Source organism: Oncorhynchus kisutch, linkage group LG18 (assembly GCF_002021735.2).
Source record: "Oncorhynchus kisutch isolate 150728-3 linkage group LG18, Okis_V2, whole genome shotgun sequence".
Classification (NCBI taxonomy): Eukaryota; Metazoa; Chordata; class Actinopteri; order Salmoniformes; family Salmonidae; genus Oncorhynchus; species Oncorhynchus kisutch.
In genome coordinates this window covers 14,486,070-14,511,951 of record NC_034191.2, presented here as the reverse complement: position 1 = coordinate 14,511,951, position 25,882 = coordinate 14,486,070, and the positions used below count along the sequence as shown (strand labels likewise).

Genomic DNA, 25,882 nt, shown 5'->3' with positions numbered 1-25,882 from the left:
CATGAGAAACGGTGTTTAAACCCTTTACAATGAAGATCTGTCTAGTTATTTGGATTTTTACGATTTATCTTTGAAAGACAGGGTCCTGAAAAGGGGGACGTTTCCTTTTTTGCTGAGTTTATATCTACTGCTGTACATATCATTCTACTGCTGTACATATCATTCTACTGCTGTACATATTATTCTACTGCTGTACATATCATTCTACTGCTGTACATATCATTCTTAGTATATCTTGTGTATATTCATCCGGTGTATGAACTCTATGTATAAATTGTATTTGCGTTACGGTTACAGTGCTGTTTGGGTTGTTAATTGGATTACTGTTAGAGCTATTTGGGTTGCTAATTGGATTACTGTTTCAATGCTATAGAGCTTATCAATTTGATTACTGTTAGAGCTATTTGGGTTGTTAATTGGTTAATTACTGATAGAGTGCTATATAGGTTGTTAACCAGAAACCGTGGATGGATGGCGGCATTCGCACAAAACTGAAAGCACGATCCACCGCATTTAACCATGGGAAGAGGACTGGGAATATAGCAGAATATAAACGATGTAGTTATTCCCTCCACAAGGCAATCAAACAAGCAAAATGTTGGTATAGAGACAAAGTGGAGTTGCAATTCAATGGCTCAGACATGAGACGTATGTGGCAGAGTCTACAGAAAATCACGGACTACAAAAGGAAAACCAGCCACGTCACGGACACCAACTTAACACATTTGCCCGCTTTGAGTGTAGTACAGTGCCACTGTTGCCACCCGCTAACAAGGACTGCAGCCCCCCCCCCTCTCCTTCTCCGTGGCCGACATGAGTAAGACATTTAAACATGTTAACCCTTGCAAGGCTGCTGGCCCAGACGGCATCCCTGGTCTCGTCCTCAAAGCATGGGTAGACCAGCTGGCTGGTGTGTTTACGGACATATTCAATCGCTCCCTATCCAAGTCTGCTGTCCCCACATGCTTCAAGATGGCCACCATTAAACCCAAAGAGGTCATCACCATGTTGGTCTGCCATAGCAGCTAACTAGCTTTATGAGACAGATTAAGATATTAAGATAGCCAACTAACTAGCTTTTATCATTAAGTATGATGAAATAAAAACATGTCTTATTTTGCATCATTACATCATAATTGAAATAAACAAGAGAAAACCCCTCATAAACACCTTGAGGAAAATGACCTTAGGGAGTAAGGTCAGGTGCAGAATTATGTCACGGGGTGTCAACCGTTATTATAAATTGGACACGGCAAGTGTCCGTGTCAGACATCAGACTTGGGTAAGCCCTGATTTATTACTATGCAGATCTGGAGTTACATGGCATGTCTTGATAACTGACTTTATGCATCTTCTTAATGTGTTTTCTGAATATATGAACGAGATGGAACATGTTCTCTAATCTTTAGATGATAACATTGGATAACTTCACTTCATGACAAAAGACTCCATTGAAAGATTTATTGTGAGATGCAGCTTTTGTATTGACATGCCACACATTGGGCAAAAGTAGGTTGCTGAATAATGGTTATTCATTATTTTAGTATTATTCTTTAAATGTCTTCATATCTTGACAGTAATATGTAGTGGGACATACACTGAGTATACCAAACATTAGGAACACCTTCCTATTACTGAGTTGCACCCCCCTTTTGCCCTCAGAACATTCTCAATTCGTCGGGGCATGGACTCTACAAGGTCTCGAAAGTGTTCCACAGGGATGCTGGCCCATGTTGACTGCAATGCTTCCTACAGTTGCGTCAAATTGGCTGGATGTCCTTTGGGTGGTGGACCACTCTTCATACACACGGGAAACTGCTGAGTGTGAAAAACCCAGCAGCGTTGCAGTTCTTGACACAAACCGCTGCACCTGGCACCTTCTGCCATACCCTGTTCAAAGGCACTTAAATATTTTGTCTTGCCCATTGACCCTCTGAATGACACACATACACAATACATTTCTCAATTGTCTCAAGGCTTACAATCCTTCTTTACCCTGTCTCCTTCCCTTCATTTACACTGATTGAAGAGGATTTAACAAGTGTCATCAATAAGGGATCATAGCCTCCACCTGGATTCACCTGGTCAGTCTGTCATGGAAAGAGCAAGTGTTCTAGTATTTTGTATACTCAGTGTATAACATGATGAAAAATGTCATATCACTTGTAATATCAATACAATAATGCAACGTTAAAACATACCGGTATGCTAAAAGAGATATGTACATTAACCTATAATGATACATGTTGCAATAACATCCTATTAATGTACTTTTCACTGTAAAACATTTAGCGTCAACAACAAAAAGATTTTACTCCGTTGATATAAAATGTATGAAAATGTATGAACTTTTAATGTAATACAACCAATTGTGCTACCTAGTTTTTGCCTAGTTTTGTTAATTCAACTTGATTTCCTGAGTTGACATACTGTACATTAAAGATGAAAGGCAGCCTGGTAACTTAATTTAGGTCAAATCAAATTGAGTTGACAAAACTAGGCCAAATAAAATGAGTTACAACTTCATACAATATAACATTTTAAGTCATGAGGGTAACTCATATACTTTACGATGAAATAGATAACATTTCCATTTAGATTTCAATGAAGGATAATTAATGAATCTTTTATTTCCGCAGGTTGTCTAAGAGACCATCATCATGTCAGCTGGGAATCACAGCTTTGTGACAGAGTTTGTCATCGTTGGGTTCCCTGGACTTCAGCCAGAGTTCTACGGTCTTGCCTCAACTGTATTATTCTTGGTGTATTTTTGCACTGCAGTAGGAAATGTTGTTATTCTTGTATTGTTCGCAACAGACCGGGATCTCCACAAACCCATGTATTTTGTTATTTTACATCTGGTTGTTTCTGATATTCTCTTTAGCACCACCACATTACCAAAGATTATTGCCCGGTATTGGTTTCAAGCAGGGGCCATTTCATTCACAGGTTGTTTTGTCCAGATGTACTTAGTGCACTATTTTGGAACTGTAAATTCATATATTCTATTTATAATGGCTTTAGACCGATATGTTTCAATCTGTTTTCCGCTCAGATATCCAATGATTATCAATAACTCCACTATTCATATTCTCAGTACCACTGCTTGGATTGTTGCGAAAGCCTGCCCATTGATGATGGTAATTAGGGCCTATCCTCTTCCTTACTGTGACTCAAACAAAATCATGCAGTGCTACTGTGATCATATCGCTATAACAACGCTTGCATGCACTGATAGGGTTCCTTATAGTTTTCCTGCTTTTATCTTTGCCATGCTGGCATTACTGGGACCTCTTGCTTTCATTATATTCTCATATTGCTCTATTATTGTGGCAGTTGTTCAGATTGCGAGCCCCCAAGGCCGCCTCAAAACCCTTTCTACCTGCAGTGGTCAGCTGATCATCATTGCCCTGTATTATCTCCCCAGGTGTTTTATTTATCTGGCCAGTAACATCGGCATTAGATTCAGCACTGATTTACGTATTGTTATTATCATGTTGTATAGCCTGCTCCCTCCCATGATCAATCCACTGATTTACTGTTTCAAGACAAAACATATAAAAACAAGCCTTATGAAAAGATTCAAGAAGTCAATTGCTCCACAGAAAGATAATGTATTTGCTGTCAGCCAATGATTAAAGTTGATTTTTAATCAGAGATTGAGTTCTGTTATTATGTTTGGAAATACTTGTCCCTACAACAATATTAACTGAGTACCAAATCCTGACCTCAATGCCAAAATGGACATAACGCTGTGTAACAGTAGCGAACACCTTGCTAGATTAACACAGATATAGCATTTAGTGTTAATTGTTGTACGAAGAACATTATGTATTTTGTTAACGTAAATCGGGTTGATATTCATATTACCAAAGATTATTGCCAGGTATAGCCGACGATTACGTTTGTTTTGAATCAGAGGATTTTTTATTATGTTCAGAATTCCCTACAACAATAGAAACTGAGTACCAAATCCTACCTTAAAATCCCAAACTGACATACAAGGAAGGTCTTGATTCTGTTTAACCTGCTCAGTAGGGAACACATTTCATTAGAGTGACACAGACACAGCATGTTGGGTTTCTTGTTGTAGAAAGAGTATTGCGTTAGCTCACTGGGTAGTTCTTCCCCTTGAGGCTTTGCCATCTCCAGAACTTGTCAACGTCATCATAAATTATTCGGTCACTTAGTAGATAAATTGTGAGCATAAAGATCTTTGGTGAAGAGCTTCTCAGGAAGTGTCTTGGTTTTCACATTTTAGTTTACTGTAATCGAGGTAAGGACATTTCTCTAACAGAATGTATTTGATTTTTGGTGTATCAAACTGAGAACATGGATGATGAGTGATAAAGGTACTTCGTTTCTCATTTGATTTCCCAACACCTTATTTGAATGTCTGCTTTTAAACTTCTTATACATATTATTGCTTTGTTTGTTTCCTCCTACATTTAGTAAATCCATGCATAAGGCCTGTTGTTCATGATTAGTATAGCTTTAAAGGTCCTGGTTAAACATTATGTTAGGCAATACATTCACATGTAATTAATCATATCAACGAACAAATTATACATTATCATTTTCAAAGGTTTACTGATGGTTATTTACAAACTAAAAAATATACATATATATTATGATTGTTGGCATTGCAAAACATTTCTGTCTGAGCTGAAATAATTATTGGTAAATGCACAATGGGCCAAATCCCAACATGAAATCTGCAATCATAACATTTCTTTGTTCAAATCTTCTTCTGACAATATGCATGATTTACATGAAAGTCACATATGCATATGTCAATTTAGGATTTGACACTGCAGTATCATGAGCAATGTTACATTTGATTTGACAAAAACCTGATAAAAACGTTTAGGTTGCAATGATGGATAATGTACTATAACATAAATGTTAATTACTTTCCAGTGTTGGTTCTAAGAGAACACATCACCATGTCAGTGAGGAATCAAAGCTTTGTGACAGCGTTTGTCATCGTTGGGTTCCCTGGACTTCAGCCAGAGTTCTACGGTCTTGCCTCAACTGTATTATTCCTCGTTTATTGCTGCATTTTAATAGGAAATGTTGTTGTTATTATCTTGTTCGCAACTCATAACGTTCTCCATAAACCCATGTATTTTATCATTTTGAATCTGGTTGTGTCTGACGTGCTATTCAGCACCACCACTTTACCAAAGATTATTGCCAGATATTGGTTTCAGGCAGGAGCAATTTCTTTCTTTGGTTGTTTTTTGCAAATGTACTTAGTTCACTATTTTGGATCCGTAACTAGCCTTCTCCTATTGATAATGGCTTTAGACCGATACGTGTCAATCTGTTTCCCGCTCAGATACCCAATGATTATCAACAACTCCACTATTCATATACTCAATGTCACTGCGTGGGTGCTTGCACACCTTCCCTCTCTTTCAATGGTAATTAGGGCCTATCCTCTTCCTTACTGTGACTCAAACAAAATCATGCAGTGCTACTGTGATCATATCGCTATAACAACGCTTGCATGCACTGATAGGGTTCCTTATAGTTTTCCTGCTTTTGTTGTAGCAATGGTGGTATTACTGGGACCTCTTGCTTTCATTATATTCTCATATTGCTCTATTATTGTGGCAGTTGTTCAGATTGCGAGCCCCCAAGGCCGCCTCAAAACCCTTTCTACCTGCAGTGGTCAGCTGATCATCATTGCCCTGTATTATCTCCCCAGGTGTTTTATTTATCTGGCCAGTAACATCGGCATTAGATTCAGCACTGATTTACGTATTGTTGTTATCATGTTGTATAGCCTGCTCCCTCCCATGATCAATCCACTGATTTACTGTCTAAGAACTGATGAAATAAAACAGATAATGATCAAGCGATTTAGACGAATACAAGTGCACGTTCAATAAGAGCACATAGGACTAATAAATTATTTTTTTGTTCAATCAAATAAAAATACTATACTGTATATTTGTACATGTGTGCTTTATAAGTGTTGCATTGCTGATTTCCATGGCCTAACTGAGTATAAAGACAAGGGGTTTAGCTTCCAAAACAAACAGCTTGTTTGTTATTGTTTCATCATCACACAATCAACAGTTAGTCCAGGTGAAGTTCTCTACACTCTTAGAAAAAAGGTGCTGTCTAGAACCTAAAATAATTATTTGACTATCCCCATAGGATTATTCTTTGAAGAACATTTGAGTTCTTTGAGTTCCACGTAGGACCCTTTCCACAGAGGGTTCTAAATGGACTACAAAATGGTTCTACGTGGAACCCAAAAGAGTTCTATCTGGAACCAAAAGGGGTTCTCCTACATTTTCAAAGAATTTGGTTAGGGTGTGTGCTCTGCTTACTTTCATGATTTGGGTGCACATGTATTATTTAAAACATAATGTTGGATGCATCAAACAAGAGAAAACATTTTGTGTACAATAACAGTTCTTTTTATTGTAGAGCGTGTAAACAGAATGCTTGCCAACTCATCTCTAACACTACAGTCCCTCTAAGAGGCAGGAGTGAGGAACTGCATGTCTTTCTTAGCAGACAGCTGAAGCAGTGAAGCTATATCTATACCTTTCAATTTCTTGTATTCACTTCATTTCTCAGGGACCATGTGCAACTGCTATGTTTCAGAGTTAAGATAATATAAGATTTATTGTATTTTATTGTCCGTTCGCTATATTGTCCGTTAATGGAAATGTGTCTTTATGCTCACACCCCAAACCCCTGAGACAAACACAGACGAGGGACTGGAAGCAATAGGTCAGACGCATGGATCAGCCGCAGAGAAATTGTAGGGGGTCAAGTCCCTCGCTCAAGGACACAACAGCAGGCAATGGCATCTAGGATGATGCCAGCAACCCGGGCTGCTGGCCCACTTCTCTAACCACTAGGCTACCTGTCGCCCAGTAAGCTTTCAAGATTGTTTGCAACTGCAGTAACTGGATTGAAATGTTCCACCATTTCTCAGCCCTTCATCTCTCTCCCCCTGTATCTGTCCCCTGGTGGTTCAGGCCTGGTAGGTCTTGACTAGGATCCACATGAGCAGCACAGTGATCAAGACTACTGTGAAGTTCAGAAACAGCTCCTGCACAGACTGGTCCATTCTGCCCTGAGAGGTGCGGCAGCAGAGGAGAAGAAGAATGGGAATGTGTGGAGACAGGAAGGATGAGGGTCCTCACACCTTGCTTGGGAGGGCAGGTCACTCTGTCAGGGAGGCAAAAGTCTCTGAAGGTGTCATCTGAAAGGGGGGGAAGATGTTGACCTTGAATTTTCTGGTGACAAATTAAAACTGTATCCCAAAACAACACCTTACTCCAGGGACAGACTGGAACCAGATAAAAGACCTGGGCATTTACGCCCATTCTATCTCGAGGCCCCCATTATTAACTGAATAATTATAATTTTCTGCCAAACTTAGAGTTTAGACAAGCCCACTAGGCTTAAGGTGAACCAGCCCATTTGACATTTTTGCCAGAATTGCCCTATGACCAGTCTGTCCCTACCTTGCTCCTTCCTCTAGCTCCTACCCTTTCTGTAGTAGGTTGGCATTTATTGTCAGGAATCTTGACCCGAAGGCAGCTCTGCAGAATGGTCACTAGGTGGCATAGGCACAAAGTCATAACATCTGATTTTAAACCTAACCCGAACCTTACAGCCAGGTCATCCGTGATACAAGTCAATATTCGACATCCATCCATGTTGTCTGAGGACAACGGGAGATGTCATCCACTAGGGGCAACAGTGAGCGCTGTTACCTTCAAGTAGGTTTCGGTTTTTCTCTGGTGTTGTAGATGGGGGATGGCAAATGGGTGTAAGGATCTGCCTCTAATTCCAAAGGTTGAGAGTAAGTAACTTGACAGACACTTCCATATCTACAGTGTGTCTATCTAGACAGTATAAAATGTCAGCCATTGGGCATTTACCTGGCTGGGTCTGGTGGTGGGTGTGACAGGCAACGGTCCTCTGTAGTCCTGTGGTCGGTGTTTCAGAGTTGTCCGTCTGTCTTCTACAGTCCTGAGGGCCAGGGTCCACCCCTAAAGTAACCTCCTGCCAATCGACTGACCAAGGTTCAGATATAGTTTCTGGATGTTTGGGCCGTGGGGTGGAGCCGAACCCTCTGGAGCCTGACAATGGAACCTGACATGCAACCACATGCGGACCCTCACACACACCTCCTCTGCTGATGAGGGTAGGACCCAGGGGATGGGGGACACAAGTGTTATTTTTAAAGCCCATTGTCTGGGCTGGATTACAGTAGTTCTAAATACAATACTCATTCTTTGAATTATAAGAGTTAGAGATGAGGCGTGCTAGGAAAATATGCATGTTGTGCTTTGGCTGGGTTATGGATTCAACTCACACAATAACCAATGGCTTGGTTATGGATTCAACTCACACAATAACCAATGGCTGGGTTATGGATTCAACTCACACAATAACCATTGGCTGGGTTATGGATTCAACTCACACAATAACCAATGGCTTGGTTATGGATTCAACTCACACAATAACCAATGGCTTGGTTATGGATTCAACTCACACAATAACCAATGGCAGGGTTATGGATTCAACTCACACAATAACCAATAGCTGGAGTATAGATTCACCTCACACAATAACCAATGGCTTGGTTATGGATTCAACTCACACAATAACCAATGGCAGGGTTATGGATTCAACTCACACAATAACCAATGGCTTGGTTATGGATTCAACTCACACAATAACCAATGGCTGGGTTATGGATTCAACTCACACAATAACCAATGGCTGGGTTATGGATTCAACTCACACAATAACCAATGGCTTGGTTATGGATTCAACTCACACAATAACCAATGGCAGGGTTATGGATTCAACTCACACAATAACCAATGTCTGGAGTATAGATTCACCTCACACAATAACCAATGGCTGGAGTATAGATTCACCTCACACAATAACCAATGGCTTGGTTATGGATTCAACTCACACAATAACCAATGGCTTGGTTATGGATTCAACTCACACAATAACCAATGGCTTGGTTATGGATTCAACTCACACAATAACCAATGGCTTGGTTATGGATTCAACTCACACAATAACCAATGGCTTGGTTATGGATTCAACTCACACAATAACCAATGGCTGGAGTATAGATTCACCTCACACAATAACCAATGGCTGGAGTATAGATTCACCTCACACAATAACCAATGGCTGGAGTATAGATTCACCTCACACAATAACCAATGGCTGGAGTATAGATTCACCTCACACAATAACCAATGGCTGGAGTATAGATTCACCTCACACAATAACCAATGGCTGGAGTATAGATTCACCTCACACAATAACCAATGGCTGGAGTATAGATTCACCTCACACAATAACCAATAGCTGGAGTATAGATTCACCTCACACAATTCACCTCTATGACTCCCTGTATCCTTTTAGTGGGCCACATGGGCACTAAAAGGAAGTATAGCATTTTACAAGCCTGTTATATTAAATTAACAGCCGTTAAAATAGACCACATTGAAATTCAATACATCTGATTGTTAATATGAATAGACTTGCTTTAAAAAAAGTCATTTCTGAAGATGATGAATTATTTAATGTTATTAGTGATTCCAATCCTATCCCTCATTTTAACGTCAACCCTGTTAAATAAACCAAACTCTCATTTTAATATGGTGAAATTATTCCTTAAAAATACCAATCAAAAGACACATTGAACATCTGATAGTCAAATCGCAGTTTAAAAGCAGGTGAACAAACTGGTTTTACTCTTTATGGACATTTTATGGTGTTTTGTGGTGGAAAACTGAGCAGGTCGTGTATACTATGTCAACCCTGTTACCCATAGATAAACAGGCTTTTTGGGGCATTTTATAGGCACTTTCTATAGAAAATATGTTTTATCAACTGCTAGAGATGGGGAAAACTGTTTTTTATTAAGTTGAACATTTGCTCTTTTGTTCAAATTCAAGTTTTATTGTCACATGCACAAGTACAGTGAAATGTATAACACACACACACTGGGGTCACAGCAGGACTGCTGAGAGAGTTTTCCGAGCCGCTCTCATTCCAGGATTTCATAGGCATTCCAAGAGGATTAATATAATCCAGGGGACTGTCTCTTACTGGAATTATGGAGGCCTTGCATCTGTGTCCCGCTGCCGCCACAGACAGCACTGATGGAGTGTTCTGGGAAATATCAACATGGAGTGATGCTATTGGACAGGTGGAAAACATACAAAATTACACTAGCGTATGTACACATTCTTATTGATTGTGTACACTGTACTTTGACCAGGTGTTGGTTCCCAGGTGACAAACCTGAATACACTACAGTTCCAGCACTCAAATAAACCCTTCAAAACCATGAGTACAGAATCCCCTTCTGCCTGCTGTGTGTGTGTGTGTGTGTTATAACAAAGCCCTCACCTGTCCTCAGCCATCTCGCTAATTAGACAGACATGTCTGTGTTGGCCAGGGGGAACCCTCTGTTATGGAAACAGTCTGGCCAACCAAACAACAGCTGGGTTATGTAACACTGTTTGTGTCCTACCAAATCAATCCAATTTAGTTCAGAGCTTTTACAAGTATATCACAAACAACAGCATCCCAGACCTAATCCCTCAAAGAGCAAGTTGGGGCAACAGTAGCAATATAAAACCACACACACACACTAAACTGGAGTTGCGACCTAATATTGTTTATACTTATGCACACTACACACCCATGACCCCTTCAGAATGCCTGGAATAGTGGTCGGGGCCTGCTGACATCCCCATGTCTCAACATGGAGTGGTGGTCGGGGCCTGTTGACATCCCCATGTCTCATCATAGAGTGGTGGTCGGGGCCTGTTGACATCCCCATGTTTCAACATGGAGTGGTGGTCGGGGCCTGTTGACATCCCCATGTCTCATCATGGAATGGTGGTCGGGGCCTGTTGACATCCCCATGTCTCAACATGGAGTGGTGGTCGGGGCCTGTTGACATCCCCATGTCTCAACATGGAGTGGTGGTCGGGGCCTGCTGACATCCCCATGTCTCATCATGGAGTGGTTGTCGGGGCCTGTTGACATCCCCATGTCTCAACATGGAATGGTGGTCGGGCCTGTTGACATCCCCATGTCTCAACATGGAGTGGTGGTCGGGGCCTGCTGACATCCCCATGTCTCAACAGTTTGAGGGTTATCCTGTTTTCTCTATTTTGGACTCCTCTTAGAGCCATATGGGGCTGTCAGAGATGAAGAGCCAAGTGGACCTCATACACACACGAACACACACATTCACACACACACACTCATTGGGGGAGAATGCAAACAGTGAATCGGTGAGAGAGAGAGACAATATAGGCCTCACTCACCTCTTAAAAATAGTCAATCTATGACCAGTCTCCTGTGCTATTGTTATATTTGGAGACCAGATGATGTCTCATGTTACTTTAAATCCAATAGTCAGTCCAGTGATGATACTGGACAGTGGAAGATCCTTCCATATCCTGCTCCCCATATTAACGGAACATTCCAGCTAGCACATAACATTTTGAGAACAATATGTTTATTACAATGATTTGTATAAACCCTAGATGACTGACGGGGGTGCTGTATTGAAGCACCGTGCAGCCATATTGGTACTCCTCAAGTGTAACATTTTGGGGGGCAGCTATAGAAATTAATGTATTAATGGCTATAGTTATTCTGCATGCAACCTTCCCACAACATTCTGGTGCAGGATAGTCGCTTGGCTTTGGAACATTCTCAGAACATTTAAGAAAAAAAAGTATATATATATATATATATATTTGATTACTTTAACGGAAGGCATCCTAAAAGTTCAAACATGGTTACATTTAATTACATTTTGTTCTAGGAACGTTTTCCAACTGGTTTGACATTGGGAATGTTCTCAAATAGTTCAGAGAACGTTAAGAAACAACATCCTACTGTGGGAATTTCAGTACTTCAGTATAACGTTTCCTACAAGTTTCCAAACGGTTCTATTTAAAGTCATGTTCTCTAATTGTTCCGAGAACATTAAGAAAACATTCTATAAAAAGCCACAAGAAAACCTTAGTAAAGTTCAGAGAATGTTCCAAGAATATTATTTATACATTCTGTTCTCAGGATAAAGCAAACTCTCTCTAGCCTCTGTCTTGTTAAGTGAGTCCATGTGTGTTGGCCAGTGCCTACTAATTGGCCACACCTGATATTAATGAGTGATTGTTTTCTTTGAAATGGGGTCTGTTTGAATAGACTAAAATGAACAGCTTTGCATGCATAACAATTAGAGCAGGCTCTCTCTATCCTGGTGACAAAGTGGACTAATTCCATAGATAGAGAACCAAAGGTTAAAAATTCAAATCTCACTGATGCCATGTCACAGTAAAAAATAAATGTGTTTACATGATTAATGCCTAAGGAAATTAATTTCCATGTGTCCTATTGGTGTTCAAAAAAGAAAGCCGTGTTAAAGGTCTCGACATTCAGTGGAAGTTTTAATAAAGAAGTTATACAAAAAAAATCGAAGTAACTTATAATTTCCATTCTCAGAACATTAATAAAATCTCCCAGGAAACTTTCAGGGACCATAGTAAAACATTATCAGAACCTCCCTGCAACCTAAAAGTTCATGTTCCCAGAACAGGCAAAATGTCCACTTCCTTTCTCAGGTCTTAGCGCTAGGCGTCCCGTCAACGGGACACCTGTCGACAACATCCAGTGAAATTGGAGGGTGCGCAATTCAAATAAATAATCGTAATATTAAACATTTATGAACATACAAGTATCTTATATCGGTTAAAAGCTTAAACTCCTGTTAATCTAACTGCATTGTCCGATTTACAATAGGCTTTACAGCGAAAGCATACCATGCGATTGTTTGAGGATGGAGCCCAACATCAACATATTTTTCAAGCAGCACAGGCTTCATAAAATCACAAATAGCCATTAAATAATCACTTTTTGAAAATATTCCTCTGTTTGCAATGCCAAGGGTCCCAGCTACAACATGCATGGTCGTTTTGTTAGAAAAAAAACTAAATTTCCCAAAAAGTCAGTTTAGTTGGCGCCAGCGATTTCAGTAATCCACTCGTTCGACATGCAGACAAATGAATCCAAAAAGTCAAACTACATTTCTATTTAATCCTCAGGTACCCTAAAATGTAAATAAACTATAATATTTCATACAGAAAGAAGTATGTTATAGAAAAGTAGAAGAAAAGTAAAATTAGCAAGTGCGCGTCCTCTTCGTCGCACCCCCACAGACTGATTTCCAACTGTGACTCCCTGTACCAAAACCCTAAATTCGTACTCGTTTTGGAAGAAACAAGCATGAAACCTTGAACAAAGACTGTTGACATCTAGTGGAAGCCATAGGAATTGCAATCGGGGAGCTGGAATTGCATAGGTCCCATAGCTTTCCATTGAACAAGTTTGGGATCTCAAAAAAAAAAAATTCTGGTTGGTTTTTCTTTGGATTTTTTCTGACCATATCAATTGTGTTATAGTCTCATTCATTATTTTAACATTTCTACAAACATCAAAGTGTTGAAGAAATTAACCAACAAAAGGATCTCAAAACCATAATGTATCATGGGGAAATTGAGACAGAATGACTGATCTACAATTAACAACGAGTAAGTTATTTTAGACGCAAGGATCGTTGAAGATCAGTCAATCGGCAGTCGCCTGCAAACCCAACATTAAGGCTTAGGTAAGACTGATTCACCATGCCCAGTTCACTATCCTTCACAAATCAAACACATGCAAGTAGCTGTAGTCCAATTTGAGTCAGTAGACCTGGTACCAATAATAACTTTAATGTAAGTGCATCAATTTAAATTAAACAAATAAATAATTGGAATAATGTGAAGGGAACACTGGAGTTATCACGCTCTTCGAGGTGAATGAATTGAGGAGCAAACTGAAGTGAAAATTCAGCAACTCTTTGAGGACAGTGGAAGATGATAAAAGTAACACCAAAGCGTTTCAGCCCTTTTGCGTTCTTACGGATTAGAAAATGGAAGGTCTTTACATTTCAAAATCATCTCCTATGGGCTCAGGGACCAATCACTCTGGGAATACAAAACAAAACCAATGGGCTACCCACATGACTATACACAAATCAAGAATTTAGTGAGACTGGTGTTAGCAAGACTAGCACCAGCTCGCTGTAGCATGTGATGTGATTACCTGATCCGCAAAATACCTATCCAGGGGTTGTAAAATCTGGCATGCATTCGCAAAATCTGATTAGGGGAACAAGACTGTATGAGGCGCATTCCTCTTGCCTAGGTTTTGCTGACGCATTCCAGATATTACAACAACGCCTGGATATGTATTTTACGTAATTCCGGAAGCATTTCTCAGGTCTGTGTAGTAGTGGGGACTTATTTAGTAGTTACACCATGGAGTCCTGCTGTGAAAACGTGAAAGCTGTCAGGAGAAGTAAAGAGGAGAAGAAACTTCTCCGAAAGCAAATCAAAGCCAGTCATACTTTACTGAAACATGAGGGTATAAGCACAGTATCACAGCCCACCAAGGTAATAACGGCAGTCTTTGTTTTGTGGGGAGAGTAAGCTAGTTTACGTGTTAGCTACTGAAGCTAGCACCTGTAGCTAGCTGCTTGACAGCAAGAACACATCTGTACGTTTATAAAGTAGACTGAACACGAATACAATAGCTATACACTGTGCAATGTGACTAGGTAGCTATTTGAGAAAATAACAGACACGGTCTAGGACTTTAATGCTAGCTACATTGATGTTTCTCTGCAGAGCCTGGTGGTGGCTAATGGTGGGCTAGGTAACGGTGTGAGCCGTGAGCAGCTCCAGGACGTGCTGGGAGAGGTCGGCGAGGTGGAAATCCTGGTTATGCCCCCACACAAACCCTACGCCCTAGTGACCTACAGGTCAGAGGTCAGCGCCCAGAGAGGACACGCCCTCAACGGACGACAGCTGCAGCGTGGGGACCAGATTGTCACACTGTACCTGAGCTATGTCAACACAGGTAAATAGGTGTGTGTGGGGGTCACCATAGTTGACTCAGTCAGATCTGAAGAAGAAAAAAAAAATGTGTGTGTGTCTGTCTCCTTGCAGTGGACAGTGAGTTGTGGGGGTGTGTGGACCTCCCCCCAGGGTTGGTGCTGGTTGAGGAGTTTGTGTCTCCAGAGGAAGAGGCTCTCCTGCTGGATGCTATAGACTGGACGTCCCACGATGAGGATGTCACTGGTGAGCAGTCAGATTTAAACCACTCCTTCATAGACACAACACATGGGCCCTGTTCAGATATTTTAAATATGTGTTATTCCTTCTGATCAATCAGTCAACCAATCAACTAGTGACAGAATGTGGCGACGTCTACGGGTTATGTGGACAACGCACACACATTTATATAGAACGATCCTAAACGTCCCTTATCTGTCACTAATGTTGAAAAATATCATATTTAAACTTACTCTGCCATTTGTCTGTGGTGTTGGTCCCTCAGCTGGTTGAAATTTGAGACAAAATATCCACAGGAAAGCATTATTCAACCAACTTCAAAACACGGGTCTATGTGTGTGGCAATTAAAACAGATGTTTGCTCATGACTGGAGGCACGTGCACAAGACAGAAATACACAGATGCGAACCATGCATACTAACCAAAGTCTTCCGGGTGTTTACATGGTTTTGCGCCTGTGCCAGAGAATAGAAACGTCAACTTCAGTACCGGTGCTCTAAAAAGTCAGGCAAACAATACTTTCCTGTAGATATTTTGTCTCAAATTAAGAGCAGCTGAAGGACTAATAACATGGACAATTGGTATAGTAAGTTCAAATATACATTTTATTCAACATTCTGGCTTGTATAGGACTTGAGGACCATATCCAGAATGAAGCACTGTCACACAGCAGGTAGCCAAGCAGTTAAGAGTGTTGGGCCTGTAACACATCCGTAGCACACGCTCCAGCAGGTGTATCTCACTGATCATCCCTAAAGCCAACACCTCATTTGGCCGCCTTTCGTTCCAGTTCTCTGCTGCCTGTGACTGGAACGAATTGCAAAAATCACTGAAGTTGGAGACTTTTATCTCCCTCACCAACTTCAAACATCTGCTATCTGAGCAGCTAACCGATCGCTGCAGCTGTACATAGTCTATCGGCAAATAGCCCACCCATTTTTACCTACCTCATCCCCATACTGTTTTTATTTATTTACTTTTCTGCTCTTTTGCACACCATCTCTACCTGTACATGACCATCATTTATCACTCCAGTGTTAATCTGCAAAATTTTAATTATTCGCCTACCTCCTCATGCCTTTTGCACACAATGTATATAGACTCCCCTTTTTTTTCCTACTGTGTTATTGACTTATTAATTGTTTACTCCATGTGTAACTCTGTGTTGTCTGTTCACACTGCTATGCTTTATCTTGGCCAGGTCGCAGTTGCAAATGAGAACTTGTTCTCAACTAGCCTACCTGGTTAAATAAAGGTGTTCTCAACTAGCCTACCTGGTTAAATAAAGGTGTTCTCAACTAGCCTACCTGGTTAAATAAAGGTGTTCTCAACTAGCCTACCTGGTTAAATAAAGGTGTTCTCAACTAGCCTACCTGGTTAAATAAAGGTGTTCTCAACTAGCCTACCTGGTTAAATAAAGGTGTTCTCAACTAGCCTACCTGGTTAAATAAAGGTGTTCTCAACTAGCCTACCTGGTTAAATAAAGGTGTTCTAAACTAGCCTACCTGGTTAAATAAAGGTGTTCTAAACTAGACTACCTGGTTAAATAAAGGTGAAATAAAAATAAATAAAAAACCAAAAGGTTGCTGGTTTGAGTCGACTAGGTGAAAAATCTGTCTGTGCCCTTCAGCAGGGCACTTAACCCTAATGGATCATATAAGTCTCTTTGGATAAGCTCATCTGCTAAATGACAACAAAAAAATCCAGACCGTATGTTACATATTCACCATGTAGGTCCCCAAACAACCAATCAACCAACTGTCAGTGCCTGTGCAGGTTTCAGTCACTGGCTAATAATTGTTGTTTGTCTTCCAGTGCAGAAAGTCCTGAAGCACAGGAGAGTGAAGCATTTTGGTTACGAGTTTCGCTATGACAACAACAACGTGGACAAAGACAAACCGTTACCTGGAGGTATGTGTGTCTTGTCAGTCCCTATGACCATCATAATATTGTATGGTGTTTGTGTATGGAATATATTCACTGGTTCCCTTGCTATAAATTGATGTTTGTGGTCTTGTTCCCAGGTCTTCCCCAGGTGTGTGTCCCTGTGCTGGAGAGGTGTGTGAGGGACAGACACACAGAAGTCATGCCAGACCAGCTGACTGTGAACCAGTACCAGTCTGGACAAGGTGAGTAATCTCATCCAGCAGCTGTAGTACCCTCCTTGACCACACAGGGGCAGCGTGCTCTGCAGTCAGAAGGCAGAGGACAATGAAGGTAGAATCAATGCTGCTGTAGAATCAGACTGTGAAGTGTGTGGAACTGGAAATGAACACAATCCTTGTGTCAGTTATTCAGAGGGAATTTATAGACCTTTGTACTGGTTGATGTTTGGATAACTCATGTTAATAGTGCTGGTGTTTAAAGGCATACCCTTGAGCTTATTGTTTATTTGTGTGGCTGTTAGGTATTCCTCCTCATGTGGACACTCACTCTGCCTTTGAAGACCTCATCCTCTCCCTAAGCCTGGGGGCTAAGGTACATCTTCAATCTGTTTTAATGTCCTCACAGAACATTAAGTCTATACTCTGTCCCCACCCTTTCTCTCCATCTCTCTCTCAAGGCAGTGGAAAAAGCTTTTCAGAGTTTTTGTGAGCGTGTTACTGTGGCAGTCTAATTAAAGGATTGAAGATGGGGAAGTGTGAGTTTGCACGTGTGTGTGTAAAGGTTTTGCAGTCTAATGGTGGGTTAGTTATGTTTAAGACCTTTCTTTGCCGGAGAGGCCCTCACAATGCTACTTAGGATCCCGCAAGATTTTCCTGTGACAGGCTGACAGGGAGGCTGCTTTAGATACGACAGGGTTAGAGGATGCGACACTTCATCTTTTTGGGGTGGCAGGTAGCCTAGTGGTTAGAGCGTTGGGCCAGTAACCACTAGGTAGCCTAGTGGTTAGAGCGTTGGGCCAGTAACCACTAGGTAGCCTAGTGGTTAGAGCGTTGGGCCAGTAACCACTAGGTAGCCTAGTGGTTAGAGTGTTGGGCCAGTAACCACTAGGTAGCCTAGTGGTTAGAGCGTTGGGCCAGTAACCACTAGGTAGCCTAGTGGTTAGAGCGTTGGGCCAGTAACCAAAAGGTTGTTGGATCGAATCCCCGAGCTGAGAAGGTAAACATCTGTCATTCTGCCCCTGAACAAGGCAGTTAACCCACTGTTCCTAGGCCATGATTTAAAATAAGAATGAGTTCCTAACTGACTTGCCTGGTTAAATAAATCAAAACCTCTGTTCCTCTGCTCCTGCAGTGGTGCCATTAGCAACGGCCTCTCTTACAACACAAGATCGATTACAGACAGAGTACCGTGCTGCGTGTGTCTGACAGAATGATAAGGAACTTCTCCATGTGAAAGGAAGTTTTATGCCCAGACTGATAGGAGAGAAGTTGACAGCCTTGACTGATAGTTAATTTGGTATAATATAAAACATATCCTTGTCTCTGAAGCTGTGGTAGGCAGTGTTGAGTGAGTGTTTGTTACTGTAATATGTCTTTGTGATGATGGGACGTCTCTGTTTTGTAAGTTGTAATGTACTAGTTAACAGTTTTGAGTGGTTGGCAATGTCTTTGTTCAGTAGAAATGAATAGTAAGCTTAATATTAATATTAATGTTAATATTTCTGACGTTGTAGTGCAGTAGGTTATCTGGACTGACAGGTTAGACCTACTGGAGGATATCTTTGTTTCCTCTGCAGTAATCATTTAACAGGAAGTTGTCAGGAAAAGGTAATGAATCAGTAAACATTGTGTGTGTGAATAATTGCTGGGGGTTGTAGCATAGAGAAGCTGTCTGGTTCTGGATTGATTTGGTCACAGCTGAGTGTTTTGTTGATGGGGTGATACTCCCCAGATGATCTGAGAGGAGGAAGAGAGCCCAGATCGTGTGTGTATGAGCATGTAGATATCACTAAGGCCTGTGATTTCATGGAGGAGAATGTTGTGATCTGTTCCTGATTTGTAACACACCGGTTCAGCAGTGTCTGAAACTCCATTATATCCTGTCACTCTCTCTCTCGCCATCTCTCTGTCTCCCTCTCGCTCCATTTATCTCTCATTGCAGACGGTGATGGATTTTCGTCATCCTGAAGGCCGCTCGGTTGCTGTAGTGTTGCCACGGCGCAGTCTCCTGGTGATGAAGGGAGAGAGCAGATACCTATGGACACACGGGTAAGAGAGAGATGGGGAGGGAGGGAGCTGAGACCTATGGACTCATGGGTAACAGAGAGATGGGGAGGGAGAGAGAGCTGATACCTATGGACCCACTGGTAAGAGAGAGATGGGAAGGAGAGAGAGCTGATACCTATGAACACACGGGTAAGAGAGAGATGGGGAGAGAGCTGAAACCTGTGGACCCATGGGTAAGAGAGAGATGGGGAGGGAGAGAGAGCTGATACCTATGGACCCACTGGTAAGAGAGAGATGGAGAGGGAGAGAGAGCTGATACCTATGAACACACGGGTAAGAGAGAGATGGGGAGGGAGAGAGCTGAAACCTATGGACCCACTGGTAAGAGAGAGATGGAGAGGGAGAGAGAGCTGATACCTATGGACACACGGGTAAGAGAGAGATGGGAAGGAGAGAGAGCTGATACCTATGAACACACGGGTAAGAGAGAGATGGGAAGGAGAGAGAGCTGATACCTATGGACACACGGGTAAGAGAGAGATGGGAAGGAGAGAGAGCTGATACCTATGGACACACGGGTAAGAGAGAGATGGGAAGGAGAGAGAGCTGATACCTATGAACACACGGGTAAGAGAGAGATGGGAAGGAGAGAGAGCTGATACCTATGGACACACGGGTAAGAGAGAGATGGGAAGGAGAGAGAGCTGATACCTATGAACACACGGGTAAGAGAGAGATGGGGAGGGAGAGAGAGCTGATACCTATGGACACACGGGTAACAGAGAGATGGGAAGGAGAGAGAGCTGATACCTATGGACACACGGGTAACAGAGAGATGGGAAGGAGAGAGAGCTGATACCTATGGACACACGGGTAACAGAGAGATGGGGAGTGAGAGAGAGCTGATACCTATGGACACACGGGTAAGAGAGAGATGGGAAGGAGAGAGAGCTGATACCTATGGACACACGGGTAAGAGAGAGATGGGCAGGGAGAGAGCTGAAACCTGTGGACCCATGGGGAGGGAGAGAGAGCTGATACCTATGGACCCACTGGTAAGAGAGAGATGGAGAGAGAGAGAGTGGGGGTAAAGGAAGAGGGTGAGACTAGTGGGTGTAGGGACAGTTCAACCAAATTACAAAATGACATTGGTTTCCTTACACCATGAACAGTCTAGGGACAGGTATGACAGCAATCCACGCTTCGGGTTCAAAACATCCAGAGTATCTAAAATCTATTATGAAGCTCAACAGTCACTTATGGAGGATGTGACATTATGTGTGAAAAATGCTAACAACAAACACATTTCTTGAGTAGGATTTGTGCCACAAATGCTAAAATGTTAGTGTGTGTAAACAGTACCATGGATTACAGTACCATGGATTACAGTACCATGGATTACAGTACCATGGACACTAAACCAAAAGCATGGATTGATGTCCTTACCTTGATTATTGACTGCTGACAGAGTAAGGAAACCAACATTTGGGGGAACTTTCCAGTTAAATGAGTGTTTTCTGTGGTTTTCCAGGATAACCCCCAGGAAGTTTGATGTGGTGCCAGCCTGTGACCCAAAATCCCCTGCTGCAGTGACCTCTGACCTCAGTAACCATAGTAATCTCACCCTAAGTAGGAGGGGCACCAGGACCTCTCTCACCTTCCGTAAGGTGCGCCGCACACCATGTGACTGTGGTGAGCTCTTTTATTTGTTCATAGCAGATGGGATTGATGGGTCTCTGTGTGTACCTTTACCTGTGCTGACCCGTTTGTCCCGGTCTCTCTTCTGTGCAGGTTACCCCTCGGCCTGTGACAGCCAGCAGCCTCCTGCCCCTCCCTCGCCCCCCTTCCTCCCTCGCAGCCAGACTGACGCCTGCCGTCTGGAGGCGGAGTTTGTGCACCGCGTGTACGAGGAGATCGCTTGTCACTTCAGCAGCACTCGACACTCTCCCTGGCCACGCGTGTGTCACTTCCTGTCTTCCCTAGAACCAGGAAGCATTCTCGCTGATGTGGGCTGTGGGAATGGAAAGTACCTGGGCGTCAACCCGGATGTGATTGCGGTAAGGGGGATCTGTGAGGGTAATTTATAAATAGTTCCATCTTTTAACACTATCAATGGAAGAGAGTGTCCTGTTTATTGACCCTACTGTTCTGTTCTCGCTCTTCCATTAGCCTATCATGTGTTCTGACTTACACGTCTCAGCTGTGTGAAGCCTGATGAAGAAAATAGACAGTTATAAACGCTACACTATTTTTGTCAACATTTATTATTTGTATAAAACCAAACTTTTTCTCAGACTATGCTTTAGATACCATATAGGCTTTCAAAGACTCCAAAACAGTCTCTACACGATGTTCCCAGCATAGCGAAGCCTTGTGAATGCTACTCTACTTTTGTGAAAATGGATTAGGATACCTGCAGAGACTCTACTCCCCCCTCAGCCATTCTAATAGTGATAAGTTCACTACTTTGAATTGAATGCAAATGTTGACCTTTGTGTGTCTGTCTCTGTGTAAGAGTGAGAGTGTATTTCGTGGCGTGTGCGCGCACGATAAAACAGAATATGTGAAATTCTCCTCCAGCCTTCCCCCAGTCCCTTCCTTATAGGCTGGAGCAAATGACTCATGAAGCTTAATTACATTTCTCCCCTGAACAAGAGTTTTATTCAAAAGATTATTACTGCTATCAATTTCCCTCGCTCTCTCCTCACCTACTCTGCTGTGACTTGTTGCGGATGGCTAGTCTGGCTATAATTTTCATTATGCGGTATAAATTGGGTGACTTTGATGAGGATGTGAAAGTTAATGATTCTCTCGATAAGGCAGGCCAGTAATGGGGTTTGCTGGGGTCATATAGGAGGTTTATAATCAGTAGCTGTGTTCATTCCTCTCACTATTTAATCAGAACACTGTGGAAAAGGAGTAATTACTAATCAGGAAGTTTAGATTAAAATGCAAGTGTTGCATGTGTGTTATTTTTAATTTTATTTAACTAGGCAAGTCAGTGAAGAACAAATTGTTATTTACAACGACGGCCTAGGAACAGTGGGTTAACTGCCTTGTTCAGGGGTAGAACGACAGATTTTTACCTTGTCAGCTCGGGGATTCGATCTAGCAATCTTTTGGTTACTAGCCCAACGCTCTAACCAGTAGGCTACCTTCTGCGGCGTATGGGCTATATGGATGAATAAAGTTGTGTGTACTTGTATCTCTTATTTGTAGGTGGGCTGGGTGGATAAAGTTGTGTGTGTTTGTATCTCTTATTTGTAGGTGGGCTGTGACCGTAGCAGTGCTCTGGTCCAGATCTGCTCTGAAAGAGGCTTCCAGGCCTTTGTGTCAGATGCCCTCAATGTACCTCTACGCAGTGACACCTGTGATGCCTGCATCTCTATTGCGGTCATACACCACCTCTCCACACAGGTCATACACCACCTCTCCACACAGGTCATACACCACCTCTCCACACAGGTCACACACCACCTCTCCACACAGGTCACACACCACCTCTCCACACAGGTCACACACCACCTCTCCACACAGGTCACACACCACCTCTCCACACAGGTCACACACCACCTCTCCACACAGGTCATACACCACCTCTCCACACAGGTCACACACCACCTCTCCACACAGGTCATACACCACCTCTCCACACAGGTCATACACCACCTCTCCACACAGGTCATACACCACCTCTCCACACAGGTCACACACACACCAACACAGATGCTTTCCTTTTAGTGATTTAATTCAACTTGATTGAATAATTTCTGTATTTCACATTGAGATTATTTCATTATCAAGCTGTCAGTGGTCATGAACTAAAACATATCTTAGTTCATGAATATCTTATTTATTTATTTAATATGATCTGATCTTATTTTATCATGTTTAATGGAGTGTAGTAGTTTGAGTTATTTATGTGTTTGTGTGTGTAGAAGCGGAGGCAGGCTGTGGTTGAGGAACTTGCGCGACTGCTGAGGCCTGGAGGACGGGCGCTGATCTATGTGTGGGCTGTGGAACAGGAATATAACAAGCAGAAGTCCAAATATCTCAAAGAGACCAGACAACAGGGTCCTACAGGCGACAACACAGCACAGGATCTTTCAGGCATCGCCACGGACGCCCACAACACAGCACAGGATCTTTCAGCCATCGCCACGGACGCCCACAACACAGCACAGGATCTTTCAGGCATAGCCACGGACTGCACCAAGGTCCACCGTGAGACAGAGAGTCCAGCAAAACTGAGCGTTCACACCAACCGCACTGCCTTCAACTCCCAGGACCTTCTGGTTCCCTGGCACCTCAAGGGTGGAAGGAGAGGAGGGTGTAACCAGGGGAGGGGAGGGGATGAGCAGGGGGAACAAGGCTCCAAAAATACTTTAGACCCCCCCACTGAAGCCCAGGCCCCTGCTCCCAGCCCAGTGTTTCACCGCTACTACCATGTGTTCCAGAAGGGGGAGCTAGAGGAGCTGTGTGTCAGGGTTAGAGGGGTGGCCATACAGAGAAGCTACCACGACCAGGGGAACTGGTGTGTCATACTGAAGAAGACTGGAGACAGATAAACCACACTTTCACATTTAGGTAAATGTGCTCCTGAACTGATAAACATTGAATTCGGAAATAAATGAGCTTTTCGCTTCATCAGATAAAGATGGAGACAATTATACAAACCAATTAGCTGTTTTATTATCTCAGATTTATTGTAAATAATAAAGATTGAAAAACAAAATGTCCTTCAAATTAATGAGGAAAAATGCCTGCTTGATTTTCTTCACTCCAACTTCATGTACTTAGTTTTAAGCCCCAGGGTGTTGAATGGTAACCTTGAAAGATTTGTGTCGTAACATCTGAATGGTTCACTTTAAAATCTTAAGTTTTCATACCTCCGTTAGATTCAAGACCACTTTGGTGGCCTGGAGACTTTAGTTTTGGGTTAAACTATTCCTTTAAGTCCCCTTCATTGCCAAGCTGAGTCACTGTAAGGTCTGCTATAGTTACTACAGTGTGTTGGTCTGTTGCTGCCACCATTGCTTCCCAATGCCAGACTAATTCATCTTAATGGGGGGGGGGGTACCAGACAATCAGAGAGAGGGGCCCAAAATGTCCAGCTCATAAACTGACTGCTCCTCTCTCTTTCCAATGGTCTCTGTCTCCATTCTGCTGTAAACGGGGATCATTGTGGTCACTACACTGCCTCTATCATTGTTCTCCCTCTTTGGCTCCTCCCTTTTCCATCCTTGCTGCTTCTCTCCCCCACCACCACTATCCCTCCCTATCTGCTGAATAGCAGCCGGAGTATCAGTATTCAGGACTACGCGCTGTAAGGGAGTCTGGCTCTCTAGACCACACCTGAGATGGACACACTCACACACACAAATGTTAAGGAGATAAGGTCCAACAGAGGAGTTAAATAGCTGAGTGGATCACTGGGTAATGGGCTCTTGTTCGTGGCAGTGGCGGTATCTCAAAGCAGCCGTGTGATAATTCAGAAATGGCTCCCGGTAAATTATCTCCGTAAATGATCTCCGCTGTCTGAGTCCACCGGGACAGAACTGCCAGTTATGTAGTTAAAAGGAGGAGGCTGGAGTCTACTGTGCCTGGTGTTTAATCTGGCTATGGATTGTTGTGCTGCTGTTGTCTGGCTGCAGATAGACACTTGACATTTTCAGAAAATGAAAGGTGGCTAGATGTCTGCCTGCGCCTAGTGTATTGATCAGATGGATAGAAGGTCTAATGCATTTTAAATCTATTTACTGAGGAGGTAACATCAAGACAACATCATTGCAAAACATTCCTATTCATTATGGTTATGGTCAACATCCTGGCCTTAGGCAGGCCTATCTCTTATCCTTCAGCCTACTCAGCAGAACACACTGGGGTTACCACAGAACTACACTGAACAAACATATAAATTAAACATGTTGGTTTCATGAGCTGAAATAAAAGATCCCAGAAATGTTCCATGTGCACCAAAATCATATTTCTCTAATATTTTAGGCTCACATTTGATTACATTCCTGTTAGTGAGCATTTCTCCTTTGCCAAGATAATCCATCCACCTGACTGGTGTGGCATATCAAGAAGCTGATTAAACAGCATGACCATTACACAGGTGCACCTTGTGTTGGGGACAATAACAGGCCACTCTAAAATGTGCAGTTTTGTCACACAACACAATTCCATAGATGCCTTAAGTTTTGAGGCAGTATGCAATTAGCATGCTGACTGCAGGAATGTCCATCTGAGCTGTTGCCAGATAATTTAATGTTAATTTCTCCAACATAAGCCAATGTCATTTTTGAGAATTTGGCAGTACGTCCAACCAGCCTCACAACCGCAGACCACGTGTAACCACGCCAGCCCAGGACCTACACTTCCGGCTACTTAACCTGCGGGATCGTCTGAGTCCAGCCACCCGGACAGCTGATGAGACTGTGGGTTTGCACAACTGAAGAATTTCTGCACAAACTGTCAGAAACCATCTCAGGGAAGCTCATCTGCATGGTTGTCCTCACCAGGGTCTTGACTTGACTGCAGTTGGCATATGCTCAC

The 25,882-nt window shown here is 42.5% G+C and overlaps 4 protein-coding genes across 5 annotated transcripts; 3 read left to right on the top strand and 1 right to left on the bottom strand.

Annotated features, from left to right (window-relative positions):
- The first annotated feature begins 2,645 nt into the window (after positions 1–2,645).
- LOC109887527 (olfactory receptor 2AT4) lies at positions 2,646–3,660 on the top strand. Its single transcript, XM_031796277.1, has one exon. The coding sequence runs from the start codon at positions 2,661–2,663 to the stop codon at positions 3,633–3,635; it is 975 nt and encodes a 324-aa protein (XP_031652137.1). The 5' UTR covers positions 2,646–2,660; the 3' UTR covers positions 3,636–3,660.
- Positions 3,661–4,924: 1,264 nt separating this feature from the next.
- Positions 4,925–5,897, top strand: LOC109909486 (olfactory receptor 2AT4). Its single transcript, XM_031796325.1, has one exon. The coding sequence runs from the start codon at positions 4,947–4,949 to the stop codon at positions 5,895–5,897; it is 951 nt and encodes a 316-aa protein (XP_031652185.1). The 5' UTR covers positions 4,925–4,946.
- A 540-nt stretch (positions 5,898–6,437) lies between these two features.
- Positions 6,438–8,218, bottom strand: sln (sarcolipin). Its single transcript, XM_031796751.1, has 2 exons — positions 7,917–8,218; positions 6,438–7,231 (listed from the first exon to the last, which is right to left on the bottom strand). The coding sequence occupies exon 2, from the start codon at positions 7,094–7,096 to the stop codon at positions 7,001–7,003; it is 96 nt and encodes a 31-aa protein (XP_031652611.1). The 5' UTR covers positions 7,097–7,231; positions 7,917–8,218; the 3' UTR covers positions 6,438–7,000.
- A 5,363-nt stretch (positions 8,219–13,581) lies between these two features.
- On the top strand, positions 13,582–24,084 carry alkbh8 (alkB homolog 8, tRNA methyltransferase). Of its 2 annotated transcripts, none has more exons than XM_031796320.1 (11): positions 13,582–13,702; positions 14,766–14,997; positions 15,087–15,218; positions 17,028–17,123; positions 17,237–17,341; positions 17,620–17,690; positions 19,260–19,366; positions 20,856–21,016; positions 21,116–21,381; positions 22,592–22,741; positions 23,263–24,084. In XM_031796320.1, the coding sequence occupies exons 2-11, from the start codon at positions 14,862–14,864 to the stop codon at positions 23,890–23,892; spliced, it is 1,854 nt and encodes a 617-aa protein (XP_031652180.1). In that variant the 5' UTR covers positions 13,582–13,702; positions 14,766–14,861; the 3' UTR covers positions 23,893–24,084. The 2 variants fall into 2 exon arrangements, with proteins under 2 accessions (XP_031652180.1, XP_020363933.1); XM_020508344.2 differs by lacking the exon at positions 13,582–13,702 and adding an exon at positions 14,224–14,531.
- The last annotated feature ends 1,798 nt before the right edge of the window (positions 24,085–25,882 follow it).

Excerpts from the sequence above, each read along its gene's own strand:
- sln (XM_031796751.1), bottom strand. The coding sequence starts at position 7,096 with ATGGACCAGTCTGTGCAGGAGCTGTTTCTGAACTTCACAGTAGTCTTG.
- LOC109909486 (XM_031796325.1), top strand. The coding sequence starts at position 4,947 with ATGTCAGTGAGGAATCAAAGCTTTGTGACAGCGTTTGTCATCGTTGGG.
- alkbh8 (XM_020508344.2), top strand. The coding sequence starts at position 14,397 with ATGGAGTCCTGCTGTGAAAACGTGAAAGCTGTCAGGAGAAGTAAAGAG. Across the intron at positions 19,367-20,855 it reads AGATACCTATGGACACACGG|GATAACCCCCAGGAAGTTTG; the intron begins GTAAGAGAGAGA and ends GTGGTTTTCCAG. Across the intron at positions 22,742-23,262 it reads TACACCACCTCTCCACACAG|AAGCGGAGGCAGGCTGTGGT; the intron begins GTCATACACCAC and ends TTGTGTGTGTAG.
- LOC109887527 (XM_031796277.1), top strand. The coding sequence starts at position 2,661 with ATGTCAGCTGGGAATCACAGCTTTGTGACAGAGTTTGTCATCGTTGGG.